A 16,710-nucleotide genomic window follows, 5' to 3' on the forward strand; every position below is an offset into this window, starting at 1 on the left:
GCGCTGGGTAATTTGCCTGCCCTGCTTTGCATGCCTGACGCAGTACTGGGTGCAGGGCACGCGCGGTGTGACGGGCACAGCAGAAGCCCCCACCCCAAAGCAGGGCAGGCGGGGGAGCAGAGCCACCCCCCAGCCCCCAGCACACTGAGCCCCGCAGCCTCTCCGGGTCTGGGGAAGGGAGGTGGGGGCTGTGGGGCTGCAGCAGGATACGGCGGGACCTCGGCTGTGGGAAGCTGCTTGATTTTGCTTTACACTTTCTGTGATTCCTGGAAACAAACAGCCGGAGAGCTGCTTCGACCTGACCTGCCTGCTGGGAAGCAGCCACGGCCCCCTCGGCCCCCACCCCTCTGCCCTGCCAGGTTGCTCCACACCCAGGGGCTCCCAGAGGGGCCCCCATGTCCCCCCTGGGCTGCGGCTGCCAAGCCCAGCCTACCCCCAAACCCAGCAGTGGCTCATGCACCCACCCCAAAGCTGAGGGGATGTTTGTCCTTTGGTGCTGCAGAGCACCCCAGCCCCTCAGGCTGTGCCCCCCCACCCCTCCTTCTGCACCCATGGGCAGTGGTCCCGCACATGGAGGCTGAGCAGCTCCATCCCAGCCCTGAGCCGCCCGCGGGCTGCGGTCCCCATGCACCGAGGTGGAGCAGCTCCATCCCAGCAAGCCCCATGCATTAGCACCAGGTTGATTTATAGAAATCCAATGGCTGGGGCTGCCAGCGTCTCCTGCCAAACCTCATTAACGGCTGGCCTGGGAGCAAGGCAAACAGCGCGTGCAGCAACAAGGAAATCCTTGTTTAAGCATTTCTGGCCATGCAGGGCCCTTCCCCTCACACCCAGGGGAGGAGGAGGAGGAGGTGCAGGCCACAAGCCCCATGCTGGCACCACCTTTGCAGCCACAAGGAAGGAGATGCAACGGGATGCAGAGGGGTTGCAGGGGGAGGGAGCACTTAGGACAGGCTGAGCCAGAGAGGGGAGCCACAGGGACATGGTGGGGGGCAGAGGGCTCCCACACAGCGGTGGTTGGGGTTTGCCATCCCTGCACTGCCACAGCATCACTAGGAACCAGTGGGGATACAGGGACAGTGGGGTGGCAGCAATGGGCAACCGAGGGCCGGCGCGGAAGGGCAGCGCTGCTCAAGGGGCTGCGTGGCTCAGTCCTGCCCCTCTGCCCAGGGCCACCAGCCAGCCTCCTGTTCTGTGCTGTACTGTGCCATGCTGCAGGCTGGTGCTGTCCCAGAGGGATTCACCAGTCCACCCTGCACAGAGCAGCCCGGAATGAGCTTCCCACGGGGCCAGGACAGGGTCCTGACCACCCCTTGATGTGCCCTACTCCCACCCACGCTGGGTTCCCCACACAAAGCGTTGGCCATGGGTGCTGTGAGCTCCAGGCACGTGGGGCTACTAAGAGTCCGTGGGAGTTGGCACTGGTGTGCCTGTCCTGTGTTGGACACAGGGCACCGGCACGGCTGGCTGTCAGACCTGGCACCGGCGAGCTCCTGAGCAGCCTCAGCGACCTGCATCCGCCTGCCCCACGTGTGGCTCAGGATCTATTTCATCATCTGGAGAAAAGCGTTTACTGCCAATAAACGGGCTAATTAATTCTCCTCAAAGACCTCTCAATTATTCATCTCGGGCCACAGAGAAAACAATTACAGCACTTACCTCAGCCCTGGCTCGGCCAGTGCAGCAGCCAGCGTGGGGCCAGGGCTGGCGGCAGGCACGGCACAGCCAGGTATGAGCCCAGCCAGTCCCGGCACTGCCCACCCAGCACCCTGTGGGGCTCTACCTGCTGCTGCCAAGCCAGCACAACCAGCCAGCCCAAAGCCACAATGGGCAGCAGTGCTCTTGAGGGTGCCCCAGCACCAGGGCTCAGGAGCGGCTGCCGCCTGCACCGCTCCTCGCCGCAGGGCGCAGACGTAGGGTCTCACCCCAGTGTGCCCATGTGCAGCCCACATGTCCCACCAGCTGGCTCCCAGCACTGCTGACCCTGCACAGCACATCGTTCCTACTCGGCAGAGGGGCAGTGGGCACTTGGGTCCCCAGGCAGGATGGGATCCTGCCTGGGGACCCAAGTGCCCACTGCCCCTCTGCCCACAGCCCTAGGGCCCAGGCTGTGCCCCTTGGAGAGGGGCTGTTTTCCCAGCTGGTTCTCTGGCGCCTTGGGATGCTCCTTCTGCGGGGTCCAGTCCCTGCTCCCCCCGTGTCAGCTGCACCTTGGGAAGGGAAACCCATGGCACCACTGGCACTGTGAGCATGGGGGTCCCTTCCTATGGCCCGGCCAGACCAGGACTCGGACACAGAGACCTTCCAAGGAGGGGTCCGTGTCTGCACCCACCTCCCCTTTGCCCGGTGGGCCAGGCTGCTCTGGCACTGCCACCCGGCCGCCCCCGGGACCCTCCTGGGGAGCGGGGCCACGGCTGAAGCGGGACGGGTGACCAGAGACCCCTGCGCGGCTCCGCGGGGAGCCCAGGCTCGGGCTCGGAGCCACCGGCCGGGGCAGCGCGGGGGGCGGCGGGCGGCCGCGGGCCCGGGCCGGGAAGGGTTAAGGGCGGCCCGCTCCCCCCCGGCGGCCGAGGGGCGGGCCTGTCGGGAAGCCGGGATTTCTGCGGTGGTTTTACTGGAAAAGTTGTTGCCGCCGGAGGGAGGGGTCACCCGAGCAGCCCCGCAGGTTGGGGACGGGGGGACCGGCCGGCACTGCACCTCCCGCGGGCCGGGCTGGCCGCAGCCCCGGGGACCGGCAGCATCCGCTGGGCTCCGGGCGATCCGCCGGCCCCGCGGGGCTCGCTGCCCGTTCGGGCAGACGCGGAGGCTTGGCCTGGCTGCTGCCCGGTGCGGGATGCGCACAGCCGGACCGGGGACCGGGGGCTGCCCGCTGCTGCCCGGCGGGGGGGGGGCTCTGCCTGCCCCCCACCCCCCCGTGGCTGTGCCATGGGGATCACCCGCCCCAGCCCACAGTGATGGCAGCTGCAGCCAAACCTTGCGCTGCGCTGGCCAGCCCTGCCGGCCCTCTGTCCAGCACTGTGCCACCACATTGGGGCTGCGATGCCCAGCATCAGCATCCCGATGGACTGACCACCAAGGGCCTGTCCAGGCTCAGGCTCCTTTGGATGCCACGTGTGCGGGCAGCACATGCCCCAAAGAGCCCGGGCTCAACATGCCGTTACACAGTGGAAGGCTGGGAGCTGGCAGAAAGGTCAGCACCCATCCCTTAGTGCCGCCTCCAGCCCCAGCATGGCCTGGCACTGGCTGCAGCATGGCACAGCACACTGGAGGCCTGGCTGTATCGCTGGCAGGCTGAGCCAGGAGCCCAGCACGTCCCGGCTCTTCCAGGCATTGCTCCGCAGTTCCCGACAGTAGGAAATCACTTGGCTCCACGGCTCCTACCCCTGCAGGGATGATTGATGGTGGCTCCCCCCTGCTCGGGTGGGAGCAGGGGGCCCTCCAGGCTGGCCAGCCCCAGCTCACAGGATGAGCTACAGCAGACTGCGACGCAGGCAGTGCAGGCAGCACGGGCAGTGCAGGCAGCACAGGCAGTTCAGGCAGCACAGGCAGTGCAGGCAGCACGGGCAGTGCAGGTAACATGGACAGTGTAGGCAGCACAGGCAGCGCAGGCAGTGCAGGCAGCATGGACAGTGCAGGCAGTGCAGGCGGCACAAGCAGTGCAGGGAGTGTGGGCAGTGCAGGAGGCACAGGCAGCACAGGCACTGCAGGCTGCACAGGCAGTGCAGGCGGTGCAGGCAACACAGGCACTGCAGGCAGTGCAGGGAGCGTGGGCAGTGCAGGCAGCACAGGCAGTGCAGCCATGGGGACAAAGCAACACAGCAGGAAAAGACTCCTGAGCTCACAGGGAGCACTTGGGGTTGCTGCCCATCTCTGCCGCCAGCTCCAGCCACCCGGCATATGATGCCCATGGTGCTGTCTGTGCCACCAGCAGCTCTGTGCCCGCAGCCATGGTCTGCAGCTGCCAGTGCTGCCAGGAGCCTGGGAGCAGTGTTGACCACCAGCCCGGTCCCCAGGGCAGCTGTAAGTGCCGGCAGCAGGCTGCTCAGCCCCAGCCCAGCAATGGCCAAAGAGGCCCAGCCATGCCGGTGCTGGCCACCATGCCTCCCCCTGGCCCCAAGCCACACCTGGAGCCCCCACAGAGGGGACACGTGTTGAGCCCCAGGGCTGGGACACTTGGCTGGGGGAGCGGACAGGGTCTGGCAGCAGCTGCTCACAGGGCTGCCCGTGGGGCCGGGGGCAGGGGGAGCCCGGCGGGTTCCGGGAATCGCCCGGCGGCTGCCAGGCCTGTGGCAGGGAGGGCGGGGGAAACCCGATCCTCCCCGGCGGGACCTGGGCTCACTCCCCGGCCAGGCCTCGGCTGCTAATTTTAGCCCTGGGGAGGCACGGCTGGAGCCTGAGCTCAGCCCACCACTACTGCATGCTCGGTGTGGCCGGGAGCCACCGGACGGGTGCTGTGAGGCAAGCAGGCGTGGGAGCCATAGCCTGGCCCTGGGCAAGCCCCCAGGCAAGCCCCCCCAGCCATGGGCCAAGCCCTTGCAGAGCCGCCAGCTGGGCGCCGGCATTGCCCTCCCGCTGCCCACATGCCTGCAGCCTTGGCTCGGCCAGCCCCACAAGGACATGAGCCCTCCTGCAGGCTGCAGTGCTGGCCCCATAGAGCCCCCACCACAGCCCTGCTCGGCCCTGCATGGTTTGGGGGGGAGCTGGCAGGTCCTGTTGGGGGAAGATCCCAAGGGAGGTCCCAGCTCAGAGCTCCGGGGCAAAGGCGTGGGGCTGGTGGGATGTGGGGCTTTGTGGTGGAGACTATGCCACACTGGCAGGTCTTGCGAAGGATGTGGCTGTGTCCTAGCAAAGGAGGTCCCTGCACAGCTGCAGACCCCAGGACCTACCCAGGCTGCTGGTGGGGGGAGGCTGTGCAGCACATTGCCCTGGGCTAGCCCCCTCAGGTCTCTGAAACCTGCACTTGCAGGGGTTCAGATGAGAGGCACAGCCAGGACGGGTTCTCTTCCCCAGCCAGGCACAGCACTGTGGCCATCCCCACAGCCCTGAGGGGCACCCCAGAGCCACCCACTTGGCAGCACTGGGAGCTGACAGGTGAGCGGCTGGGGAGGCCACGGCTGAGGGATGCTCCAGCAAGCCAGACCTACCCAAGGGCGCAGAGGAAGCAGCTCCGGAGCCCACCCTGCGCCTGCTGCAGTGGGGTCCCTGGCCCCACAGCTGCACTTCCCCCCACCCCGAGCCCTTCCCTGCCAGCATGACTGGCTGCACTGCCCAGCGCTTACTGGAAGAGGAAGCTGCTGGGAAGGTAGCGCGTGCAGTGGGGCAGCTTTGGCGAGGAGAGGCTCGGCACAGCAGCCGGCAGAGCTCCGCTGTCCATGCTCCCAGGGCCAGTAACGGGAAGCGTCTGCTCTCAGTGACGGTAAATCAGATCGGGGAGATTAGAGGCCTTTTTGCCTAATCATGAGCAGCTTGAAGTTGGAGGACAAGTTCCTGGAACAAAGAGGAAATGGAGGCAGTAAATAAAGAAAAAACTGTTAACATGTGGCCCTGCGTGTGAAAAACGTCTTCGTGAAGGACTGTTTATGGCTCACTCATCTGCTGGGCTGACAGCGCCGGCCGCGGCGTGAGGCAGCGACGAGGCTCCGCACGCAGGGGCGCAGGCGTGGGGGCAGCCAGCCGGGGCAGCTGCGCCAGTGAAGGGGCTGGGGGCCCTGGACACATGGCAGAGGGGGGATGAAAATGGTGGCACAGGATGGCTGTGGTGCAGGCAGCGGGACTGGCGGTGTCGAGGAGACAGCGGCACAACATGTGGGAGGGGAGCAGCACTGGGGAAAGCAGGGGCTGGGCAGCATGTGGTTCCCAAGGGGAAGGGAAGTACCCGAATGCCCCCCTGCTCTCCTGCAAGTGCCAGGAGAGGTGCTGAGTGCTGCGGAGCTGTGCCCCTCTCCCCACCTGCAGCATGGGAGGCCACAGCCCAGGTTCTCCCAGCAGAGCCCTGTGGCTGTGGGCCAGGTCTGGCCCATGGAGCAGCCCCAGCATCCAGCCAGTCCAGCCCAACACGGGTAAGGTGGGGGTCTCCCTGCTGTGCTGGGCACATGCCCCCTGCTACAAGGGGCCAGACACCAGTGAGACCCCACCCTGGTGCAGGCCCAGAGCACTGATGCTGGTGTTCAGTGCCAGCTGTTTACAGGGCAAACACAGGCAGAACCCAGAGCCGACTCCCAGCAGCCTGGTCACCCCACGCCATCACTGCCAGCAGCGGGAGCACCATGGCGGGAGCGGCGCGTGTGGCATCACGTGCCCATCGTCCTTCGCCATCCAGCACGTGTCACCACGGGCCCACGACAGTCCCGTGTATCCCGGCTGAGCACCGGGGCTCCCTGCGCGGGACGGGCATGGCGAGGGGCCGTGGGAGAGCCGAGGGCAGCACCCACCTGCAACCCCCCCCAAGCCTGTGCCTGCCCGGAGGCTCGGGGTGCAGCGGGCACGGAGAGGGCAGCAGGGCCGCTCCCGGTGCCCGCGTAGGAGCCGCTGCCCGGTCCCGGCCTCCCCCCTGCCCCCAGCCCCGCCCCCGCCCGGGAGCCCTTGCGCCGGGGCGGTCCCGGCGGTCCCGGCCATGCTGGCGGTGCGGGGCGCGGTGCTGCGGCGGGGGCGGCTGCCCGCGGCGGGGGCGGGGACCGGGACCGGGACCGGGACCAGGACCGGGACCGGGACCGGGGCGGTGCAGCCGCAGGGTCCCCCCTCCCGCCCCGCCGGGCTCACTCCGCGCACCGTGGACCTGCGGAGCGACACGGTGACGCGGCCCTGCGCGGGGATGCGCCGCGCCATGGCCCGCGCCGCCGTGGGCGACGACGACTACGGGGAGGACCCGGCGGTCAACGGTGGGCGGCGGCAATGGGCCCCCCCCCCTCCCACCGCGGCCCCGGGCCCAGCAGAGACTCGTGTCGTGTGACCCTCCCAACCCTGCGGGGTCCCTGCCCACAGCCCCCCCCCCCCAACCCAGCAGGCTGCCGGGATGGGGAGCCCAGGGGGGTTCTCCGGGACTGGGGGGGGGGGGATGTGTGGAGGGGCAGGGGGCACGGCGGGGCTGGAGGCAACAGCCTTGACTTGTGGGGTTCCCGACAGCGCACCCCCGTGCTAGCAGCCCCCCCACTAACCCCAAACCCCGTGCTTCTCCCCTGCAGAGCTGCAGTGCCTGGCCGCAGGGATCCTGGGCATGGAGGCGGCTCTTTTTGTGCCCACGGCCACGATGGCGAACCTCATCGCCGGTGAGTGCCCGGGCAGTGCCCAGCTCTCCCTTCCACATCACCAACCGAGGGGGGTTGGTTTATGCCCCCACCCCGTGGAGGTGCAGAGGGCAAGACCAGCCCTGCTCCTCCCTTAGGGTCATGAGGAGAACTGGGCGGGGGGAGCTGTGGGAGCAGGTCCTCTCAGCCCCCCCTCTGTGCATCTCCTTGCCCCTTCCTCCTCGAACCTGCTATAGCAAAGCCCTGCTCGGCCCTGGGAGGTGCTCCCTGCCGCTGCTGAGCAAACCCCTCCTGGGTCTGCTGGCCCCTGGCCTGTGCCCAGCCTCCACTCTGCTCCAGTAACCTTTACCCGGTTCGCTTTCTGGTCCTTCGTGAGCAGGGGGGATGCGCTGTACTAGAGCGTGTGCCCCACTCCTGCCCTGGCCACACACTCACACCATGGCGGGAAGGCTGGACCCCCAGCTGAACCCCTGCCTTCACCCACCATGGGCAGCCCCTCACCACATCCGACAGCCCCAGCACCCCTGGGTACCCCATGCCTGGAGGACGCTGCACTGCTGCGGCACTGCTGTGCTGTGTGCCTGACCCCCGGGCAGGGGCAGCCCCCAGGACCCCCGGTGTGTGCAGCCCCTGGTGTGTGCAGCCCCCCGGTGTGTGCAGCCCCCCGGTGTGTGCATGCTGCCCGCGCACCCCCTGCTCAAGGTCGCTCTCCCTCCCAGTAATGTGCCACTGCCAGCGCCGGGGGGCTCAGCTGTTCCTGGGCCAGGACGCCCACCTGCACGTCTACGAGCACGGCGGGGCCGCTCAGGTGGGTGCTGCGGGCGGGCGAGCCCCGGCCCGGGCTGGCGGGGCACGGCGGCAGCTGCGGAGGGCGGCTGGGTGCTGCCCTCCGCTGGCGGCCGCGCCGGGCGGAGGATCCAGCACCCGGGAGGCGTCGAGCCGCAGCCGGGAAGAGCTGGAGCGGCCGTCGGGGCAGCACCCCTCACGCCAGCCTGCCCGCCATCAGCTCGGCTCTCTGCCTTGCCCGGGGTGCAGGTCGCTGGCGTCCACTCCCAGGCGCTGCCGGACCTGCCGGATGGCACCTTCGACCTGGAGCGGCTGGAGCTGGCCATCCGCGAGGCCCACGGCAGCCGGTACCACCCGCGCCCGGAGCTCATCTGCCTGGAGAACACGCACAGCTCGGCGGGCGGCCGCGCGCTGCCCATCGCCTACCTGGGGCAGGTGGGAGCCGGTGGCTGGACCCAGTGGGATGGCACCATGGTGATGCCAAGGCCTCACCAGAGGGGCTCTGACCGTGGCTGCCCCAGGGGTCCCTCCTGGCTCAGCACATCCTCTGCTGGCCCCCAGGTCCGCAGACTCGCTGACTGCTACGGGCTGCGGGTGCACATGGATGGGGCGCGGCTGATGAACGCGGCGGTGGCCCAGGACCTGGAGCCAGCTCGTATCGCCCAGCACTGCGACTCCGTGTCCCTGTGCTTCTCCAAGGTGTGCTTTGTGTTTATAAATATCTTAGACTTGGGATGCAGGGGGAATTGGCCAGCCCGTTTTCAGTGGTCTGTGGGGACAGGACAAGGGGCAATGGCTGTAAGCTGGAGCATAGGAAGTTCCGCACCAACATGCGGAAGAACTTTTTCACAGTAAGGGTGACGGAGCCCTGGGACAGGAGGTGGTTGAGTCTCCTTCTCTGGAGATATTCAAGTCTCGTCTGGATGCCTATCTGTGTAATGTGAGATAGGGAGCTGCTTTGGCAGGGGGGTTGGACCCGATGATCTCTTGAGGTCCCTTCCAACCCCTAAGATTCTGTGATTCTGTGATTTTGTGGGGAGGGGGTTCCCAGGCACCAGCACAAGACGGGTCCTCACCCTTACTTGGTGCTGTTGGGCTGAGTGCCTGCCTTGTAGGCTGCAGCATCCCTGGGCACATCCCTGGGAGAAGCAGGGGCAGCCCAGGTCACTGTTCTGGTGGGGTCTGCAGGGCCTGGGCGCCCCGGCCGGCGCGGTGCTGGCTGGACGCAGGGAGTTTGTCGCTGAGGCCTGGCGAGTGCGGAAGCTGCTGGGCGGGGGGATGCGGCAGGCGGGCGTGCTGGCAGCTGCTGCCCGGGTTGGACTGGAGCAGGCAGCAGAGACGCTGCGCAGAGACCACGACAATGCCCGGCGCTTTGCTGAAGGTATCCTGGGGCCCCTTGGCATGCTCAGAGGTGTGGGTACTGCTCTCTGCCCGGTTGTGTGGGCTTCCACACTGCTGCACAGCCAGGCCCTGCTCTGCCCAAGTTTGGCATCAGTCAGCCTTACACCCTGACCCAGCGGGCTAGGCTCACTGCACCCAGCAGCACCTGCAATGCTGGGGGTCCCTGCCTGGCTGGGGCACTGGGACAATGCCATGCCTGTCCCTGTGGTGCCCACAGTGCCCCTCGTGCTGCGTGGCAAAGGGCTGCTTCTTCAGCCAGCGCTGCAGGACGTGGCTGCAGCCTCCTCTCCTGAGAAGCTGGGCACTGGCAGCCCACCACCCTGCTTCCCCAGGCATCCGGGAGCTGGACTCGCCTGTCTGCTCTGTCGACCTCGCAGCGGTGGAGACCAACATCGTGATGGTGAGCATCAAGGGGGGCTGGCTGTCCCCCACAGAGCTCTGCGAGCAGCTGCAGGCGGTGAGTGAGGAGGAGCTGGCTGAGACCGGCCAGGCTGTCAGTGTCCTGCTGTTCCCCTGGTCGGCAAACACCGTGCGCGCCGTCTGGCACCGTGACGTCTCGGCCCGCGACACCGAGCTCGCCAAGAGCAAGCTGGAGTTTGTGGCCAGAAAGTGCCAGGAGAAGCCGGGCCTGGACCCGACTTCTCCAAGTGCAGGGGCTGCCTGAGCATCATCCCAGCCCTGGGGCGGCTGAACAAGTGTGTTCCAGGCGTGTTCCCAACCTGCTGCGGTGCAGCATCCACCCCTGCGTGCAGCCTCGCACACCAGAGTGAACGCAGCCCTGGGGAACCCCAGCCCACCCTCCCTGTCCAGAATCTCCTGAGAGAGTCACCCAGAGGGGCAGAGCCCACATCGTAACCCCCAACCCCTCCAGGGCAGCATCCCTGCCTCACTGGTCACCCAGCAAATGCATCCTCAGAGCATCCTCTCGTCCTCTGCAGCTCAGGTACTGCAGCTGCCCCCACCCCACAGGCACCTTGCTACACCTTACACGTGTGCAAGGATGCTGCAGCAGGGAGATGGATCCTGAGGGATGCTCAGGGCACACAATAAACGTCTTCTGGCAGTGCTGTGGCTTTGCAGGGTGTTTTCTCCTGGCATGCTCCTCCCCTGACCGTGCAGCAGGGACGTCATCAGAACCCAGAGGATGTGGCAGTGTCCGAAGTCCATGTCTAGCCAGGACTGTCCCAGGGACATGAGCCCAGCCTGGCCTGGACAACTCCCCAGTGTGCTCCTCCACCAATCACCTCATCCCCAAAGGCTTGTGTTACCCTCTCCCACGGATGCGGCTGGTCTCACTGGGCTGCCCTGCCCACCCAGCTGCCGTATCCTTTGCCAGGCTGGCTCAGCAGCGTGCTCCACACTGCTGGCATGGGAAAGCCCAGCTGCAGGACAGAGCTCCACGCTGGAAGAGATTCTGCTGTAGCCACATCTGGTGTGTACTTGCTTAGTTCCACTCCCCAGCTCCCCAGGAGGGAGTTACACCCAGCAGCAGCCATTCCTGTGGCATTTTGTATTGGGAATAAGCGCTTTACAGGAAATCAGGAGAACAAACGTTCTTGCTAGGTCTCCCAGAGCAAACCCCACAGGCCTGCCAGCCCCCCACGCCAGGCAGGGGGGGACACCCAGCCAAGGAACCAGTGCTCTCCTGCTCCGAGCCCCCCAGCTGCTCAGAGCAGGGGAGGGTGCAGCCCCTGGCCTGAGCTGCAGGAGACCCAGCGCAGTGAGGAGGGGAGTGGGGTAGGGTACAGGGCAGGGTGCAGGGCCGTGGTTCCCGTCTCAGTTTGCTCCCAATGTGTCGTCAAGCTCTCGAAATCATGTTGAGAATCACCTGGGATGAGGAACCGAGCCCTGCAAGTGGTTCCTGGCCCCACCACTCCTCCACCCATGGAGATGCCACCAGCCCCGGTACACAGGGGCTGCTCGCTTCAGCACGGCCTCCTGTGCTGCCAGTCTCAGCTGTGCTCAGAGCGACGGGAGGGCGGCAGCTCTTCCCCTACCTGAGTGAGCACATAGCTCTCCTCTGACAGCTTCTCAATGATGTCAAAGTGATCCACACCGGCGAGATCCAGCAGGGAGACAGACCAGCCGGCTGCACGCAGAGCCTGCGGAGAGCAGCGCGGGCAGGAGGGACCCTGACTGCCATCCACCCAGGACAAGGCAGCAGCCTGGCAAGGACCTGTGTCCTCCCCTGAGCCAGGCAGCAGCAGAAACACTGCCCTGACACAGCACACGAGCACGTTGTCCCAGCTCAGCCAGGCCAAGCGTGCCGACTGGAGCGGCATCCCCACGAGGCCAGGCTGGGGCTCACCTGGCCGTACTCCTGCGACTGCCGGCGAAACTCAGGGGAGTCGTGCTGGGCCACAGTCACGAGCACCTCGCAGCCTGTGGCCGCCGGCACTGCTGGGCTGATGCACCGCATGGGGCTGTTCCTCTGGGCGACCTCCCTGCGGGAGACGCCGCGGTGACCGCCCAGGTAACCCCCTCACTCAGAGAGGGCACCTTCCCTGCGCAGCACCCGTGTCCTCAGCTGTGGGCACCAGCCAGCACAGGGCCTGTTCCCAGGGTGGGTGCAGAAGCAGCCATGACACACAGTGCAAGCCAAAGCCCCAGTCGCTGTCCCCACGGCACTGTGGGCTCACCGGCTCATGCTGAGCGCATCGTTCACATAGGTGTGCAGGATGGGCTCGAGGTCATACACGCCGCTCACCAGCACAGCTCCTGCAGGCAGAGGCACCAGTGGGTGAGGGGCTGGGAGTTTGGGCTGCTCTCACAGCCCTGTGTGGGGAAACTCTCCTTGTGCCCGCATCCCCTGGCCCAGGGAGCGGCTGGGGGCTGAGGATGCACACACCCCCAGGGGCAGTGTGTCCTGGGGCATGATGTCCTGCCCCCACAGTGCCTGCAGGCTGCAGTCAGCCAGGACAACTCAAATGCCTTGTGTCTGTGTCACCGTAAGGGCTCATCCCAGGCGCAGGCACTGGTTCTCTGTCAGCCCCCTGCACCTGGACGCGGTGGCGCTACCTTTGATATCTGGCACCACGCCATATTCCGTCCAGTCCGTGGACAGCACCATGGCTGCCAAGTGGGCCCCTGCCGAGTGTCCGCACAGGAAAATGCCTCTGTGGAGAGGGAGTCATGAGCCAGCGCGGCACCTGCTGCCCGGGGACACCCCACTCCATGCAGAGTAGGTGAAACAGCCACAAGCACCACAGCTCAGACACACATCCCAGCCCAGCAACTGATGCCTCGCGCAGTAACCGAGGAGCCACAGGCGTCACCCAGTGCTTGGGCCGAGGCATCGATGCCTGTTTCACCGCTGAGGGCTCCTTTGTGCCCTCCTCTCACTGCCACAACCACCTTCACACACCAAACCACCCAGGAAGCCATATATTTGCCTTGACGGCCCAGTGGCAGCCACAGTGTTGGGGCAGAGGGGACCCTGGGAGCTGCTCATAGCCCACCTGATCCCGGAATACTGCTGCACCAGGAAGGCGAGGCTGCGCCGCACCTGCAGCACCATGGTGTCCATGTGGCCTGGGCAGAGAGCAGAGTCAGGAGGGCGCTGGGGCAGCGTGGGCAGCCGCAGCGTGTCGGGCAGCGCTTACCTTTGGGGGCCGTGTCGTAGCCCACCGCCACCACCGCCACGCCCCGCGACACCAGCGGCAGGGCAGCGAATCCCGACTCATCTTTACTGGGGGGGGAAACAGAAGGTAGCTGGGATGTGGGGGCTGGAGTCACCTGAGGCTGGCTGGGAGCAGACCCGCGGCTCCCGGAACAAGCTTGGGTGTCACAGGAAAGGCCGGGAGAGGGGGGGGGTCTTCCCAAGAGATGTCCTCATCGACAGCCCACCTCACCTCAGGCACTGCCAGTATCCACCATGGATATAGACCAGGACCGGGAAGGCTGCACAGCACGGCCAGGGGTGAGCAGGGAGAGGGGGGGGAACGGGCACTGCCCCTGCCCACCCCCACCCACCCATCACCTACTGCCAGAGCGCTCCGCGGGGAAATAGACATCCAGCTTCTCCCGCTCCCCGTCGCCGTAGGGGACGTGCAGCGAGGTCTGCGCGCTGGCCCGGGCCCGCTGGGTTCCTGCGGGAGGAGGGACACGGCGCCTGCGGCACCGCCCGGGGCACCCACCGGGCAGCCCTGCGCCCTCACCCCCCCGACCGGGGGGCCGCCCGCACCTCACCTGCCGCCGTCGCCGCCAGGTGTGCCTGGATGACGGCGTCCCGGTCCAGGCGGGGGGACCAGCGGCTGGGCGAGTACTGGTCCTCCAGCGCCTGCGGAGCGGGCACGGGGCTGCGGCGCGGGGCAGCTGCGGCCCCGGGGCGGTGGAAGCCCGGAGAGAGCTCGGGCCCGGGGGAGACCCGCGCACTGCCCGCCCCGCGAGCCCTACCTCCGCCGTCATGTCCCGCCACTCGCCCATGGTGCGGTCGCGACCGGTCGCGATCCCGACCCCAGCCTCAGCCCCGACCCCCGCCGCGGCGCCACGCCCCCCGCTCCCATTGGCCGCCCGGGGCGGGGGCCGTCCCGCTCCCATTGGCCACCCGGGAGGCGGACCCAGCCCGGGGACCTTGGGCGCGCTGGCAGAGCCGTGCCGGCGGCGCGTGCCGGCGCGCATGCGCACTTGCAGGGGCACGGCGGGAAGGTGCCGGGGGCCGGACCACCAAATAGGAATTTTGGCGCTCGCGCCTCCATTGGCCGGCGCGGCGGCACGTGGGCGGGAGCTCTCCTCCCATTGGCCGGCGCGGCGGTAAGTGGGCGGGAGCTCCCCTCCCATTGGCCGGCGAGGCGGAGAGCGCGCGGTGGCGCGCGGGCAGACGGTGCAGTGATGAGCTACCTGACGGTGCCCGGTGTCCACCCCGGCTCCCCCGGCCGCCCGCGGGGGCAGATCCAGGTACGGCCGTGCCGGCAGCGGCGGGGGGGGTGCCCACGTCGGGTGGGAGGGGGGACCGGCACCGGGATGGGCCGCGGGAGAGAGGCCGTGCCGGAGGATGGGGCGGGGGGCGCGGGGCGCGGGGCTCCCGCAGCCGTAGCGCCGGTTGGGCCGGGCCGCGGGGCTGCCAACGTGGCGCCCCCGTCGCGCTGACCCCGCCACTCCGTCCCCAGGTGATCTTCGGACCCATGTTCTCCGGGAAGAGGTAGGGGCTGGGGCGAGCCCGGGGCGGATTTGGGGAGCGGAGGGGGGGGAGGGCACGGTGGATTGGGGGAGCGGAGGGGGGGGGATGACGGTGGATTGGGGGAGCGGAGGGGGGGGGATGACGGTGGATTTGGGGAGCAGAGGGGGGGGATGACGGTGGATTTGGAGAGTGTGGGGGGATGACGGTGGATTTGGGGAGCGGAGGGGGGGATGACGATGGATTTGGGGAGCGGAGTCGGGGGATGACGGTGGATTTGGGGAGCAGAAGGGGGAGACGACACACACGACGTACAGGGGGGAGCGCAGGGTGGGGATGACGACGGATGGGGGCGAGCAGGACCCAGGGTGAGGGATGGGGGGGAGCAGGGCTGGACTCGGGGTGGGCGTGGGCAGTGGCCGGGCCTGGGACCCGCTAACGGCCATCTCCCGCAGCACGGAGCTCATGCGGCGCGTACGGCGGTTCCAGCTCGCTCAGTACCGGTGCCTGATGGTGAAGTACGCCAAGGACACGCGCTACAGCACCTCCGGCGTCTCCACGCACGACAAGTGAGTCAGCGGGGCAGAAGGACCCACCCCTGCGGGCCTGGTAGCTGGGCTGCCTGGCTCACTGTGTCTCCTTTCCCCACAGGAACACCATGGAGGCCATGCCAGCCTGCTTACTTAAGGATGTGTACCAGGATGCGCTGGGCTCTGCAGTCATTGGCATTGACGAGGGCCAGTTTGTAAGTGTGTGGCCAGGGCAGGTGCTGGGCAGCTCTGCAGGTCTGAATCCCCCATAGGAGCAGGTGGGGAGCGATGTTCTGGGGCAGATTGGTCCTGCAGGACCACGCTCATGGAGCCAACCCCTGGTCCCTGCCAGGCCAAGGGCAGCAGGACTGGAGCCCGTTAAACACATGGGCAGTGTGGCTCTAGTTCTCTTTGTGTCCTGTGTGGCTAGATTCTGAGCAAAGTGCTGCTCCTGCTTCCTACTGAAACTCTTCCTGTATCTCCTGTAGTTCCCAGACATTGTGGAGTTCTGCGAGATGATGGCCAACGCTGGGAAAACCATCATTGTTGCTGCTCTGGATGGGACTTTCCAGAGAAAGGTAAAAATACATCATTTAGTACAGCAGCTGCTTTGGCATCCTTGTAGAACCTGTCCAACAGAACCAGCCCTGCTGTCTTGCCACAGGCCTTTGGGAACATCCTGAACCTGGTGCCGCTGGCTGAGAGCGTGGTGAAGCTGAACGCCGTCTGCATGGAGTGCTACCGGGAAGCCTCCTACACGAAGAGGCTGGGAGCAGAGAGGGAGGTGAGTTCCCCCAGAGCAGAAAGCACTTCAGGCTCTTCCCCTTGCCAGTTGTGCAGGTCAAGAGGGATTCCCTCAGGGGAACTAAGCAGAGTGACTCTCCCCATGTCCTTGCCAGGTGGAAGTGATTGGAGGAGCAGACAAGTACCAGTCCGTCTGCCGAGCCTGCTACTTCCGCAAGCGGCCTCAGCAGCTGGGGTCAGAAAACAAGGAGAACGTGCCCGTGGGTGTGAAGCAGCTGGACGTGGCTGCCTGCAGGAAGATCTTCGCTTCTTGACTGGGAAAAAAGAGAGGAAGGAAGTTTAACTGCTGCAGCTCCCAGGCGCCGGGTCTGGCTGCTTCTGCTTTTAGCGGTACTGTCGAGTGTCTTACCCTACCTGCTGTTCATCCGCACCGAGCGCTGGGAAAGGGGAGCATCAACTGGACCTGATGCTGAGGGGCAGCTGGAGCAGGAACCAAGCCTCACTTAAAAGTAGACTTCCCCTCTCAGAGCCTGGAAAAGGGAAAGGTGTAGTTGCTGATGCTGACACAAAAACAGGGCCTGGAAGACTGGTGCAGCCTGGCAGGCTGCAGGGCTTCTGTCACCACAGTTCTGGCCAAGCATCTTCTGGGTGTGCTCAGGCTGGCACGGGCAGCTCTTTTCCTTGCCTGTGAACACAACCGTTTCTTTATCTCTTGTGTGCTGTTGCTAAATTCCATGTTTCTTAAGACAATGTACAGTAACTTGGTACTTGATACCCACTTCCTTTTTTAAGACAGTCCAAGGAGCTGCCCTGTCCCTTGTCACAGAGCTGTGGCACAACTTTCCCACTGAAGTGTGCAGCTGCAGCCCAACCCTCGGCTGTCCCTTTG

At 66.5% G+C, this 16,710-nt stretch overlaps 3 protein-coding genes across 3 annotated transcripts; 2 read left to right on the forward strand and 1 right to left on the reverse strand.

The window, feature by feature from the left end:
- Positions 1 to 6,614: 6,614 nt before the first annotated feature.
- On the forward strand, positions 6,615 to 10,490 carry LOC311199285 (uncharacterized protein). The gene is made up of 7 exons (XM_084273350.1): positions 6,615 to 6,878; positions 7,182 to 7,265; positions 7,964 to 8,052; positions 8,280 to 8,465; positions 8,592 to 8,729; positions 9,219 to 9,411; positions 9,764 to 10,490. Exons 1-7 carry the CDS (start codon positions 6,812 to 6,814, stop codon positions 10,093 to 10,095), a joined length of 1,089 nt encoding a protein of 362 aa, XP_084129476.1. The 5' UTR covers positions 6,615 to 6,811; the 3' UTR covers positions 10,096 to 10,490.
- A 444-nt stretch (positions 10,491 to 10,934) lies between these two features.
- On the reverse strand, positions 10,935 to 13,887 carry AFMID (arylformamidase). The gene is made up of 11 exons (XM_084273438.1): positions 13,827 to 13,887; positions 13,620 to 13,710; positions 13,415 to 13,519; positions 13,283 to 13,331; positions 13,034 to 13,119; positions 12,890 to 12,962; positions 12,450 to 12,547; positions 12,071 to 12,149; positions 11,740 to 11,875; positions 11,429 to 11,533; positions 10,935 to 11,259 (listed from the first exon to the last, which is right to left on the reverse strand). Exons 1-11 carry the CDS (start codon positions 13,854 to 13,856, stop codon positions 11,230 to 11,232), a joined length of 882 nt encoding a protein of 293 aa, XP_084129564.1. The 5' UTR covers positions 13,857 to 13,887; the 3' UTR covers positions 10,935 to 11,229.
- A 374-nt stretch (positions 13,888 to 14,261) lies between these two features.
- On the forward strand, positions 14,262 to 16,423 carry TK1 (thymidine kinase 1; the record flags this gene model as incomplete). The annotated part of the gene is made up of 7 exons (XM_084273527.1): positions 14,262 to 14,327; positions 14,540 to 14,571; positions 15,003 to 15,116; positions 15,199 to 15,292; positions 15,566 to 15,655; positions 15,742 to 15,861; positions 15,977 to 16,423. 7 exons carry the CDS (start codon positions 14,262 to 14,264, stop codon positions 16,133 to 16,135), a joined length of 675 nt encoding a protein of 224 aa, XP_084129653.1. The 3' UTR covers positions 16,136 to 16,423.
- Between the last annotated feature and the right edge of the window lie 287 nt (positions 16,424 to 16,710).

The sequence above is a fragment of the Gallinula chloropus genome (assembly GCF_964237585.1).
Source record: "Gallinula chloropus genome assembly, chromosome: 20".
NCBI lineage: Eukaryota > Metazoa > Chordata > Aves > Gruiformes > Rallidae > Gallinula > Gallinula chloropus.

What these genes read in the sequence shown, in the direction of transcription:
- LOC311199285 (XM_084273350.1), top strand. Translation starts at nt 6,812, where the DNA reads ATGCGCCGCGCCATGGCCCGCGCCGCCGTGGGCGACGACGACTACGGG. An exon ending in CCATCGCCTACCTGGGGCAG is followed by an intron (nt 8,466 to 8,591) that starts GTGGGAGCCGGT and finishes GCTGGCCCCCAG; the next exon opens with GTCCGCAGACTCGCTGACTG. An exon ending in TGTCCCTGTGCTTCTCCAAG is followed by an intron (nt 8,730 to 9,218) that starts GTGTGCTTTGTG and finishes TGGGGTCTGCAG; the next exon opens with GGCCTGGGCGCCCCGGCCGG.
- AFMID (XM_084273438.1), bottom strand. Translation starts at nt 13,856, where the DNA reads ATGGGCGAGTGGCGGGACATGACGGCGGAG. An exon ending in GGCGGGACATGACGGCGGAG is followed by an intron (nt 13,711 to 13,826) that starts GTAGGGCTCGCG and finishes CCCGCTCCGCAG; the next exon opens with GCGCTGGAGGACCAGTACTC. An exon ending in GATGCGCTCAGCATGAGCCG is followed by an intron (nt 11,876 to 12,070) that starts GTGAGCCCACAG and finishes CGTCTCCCGCAG; the next exon opens with GGAGGTCGCCCAGAGGAACA.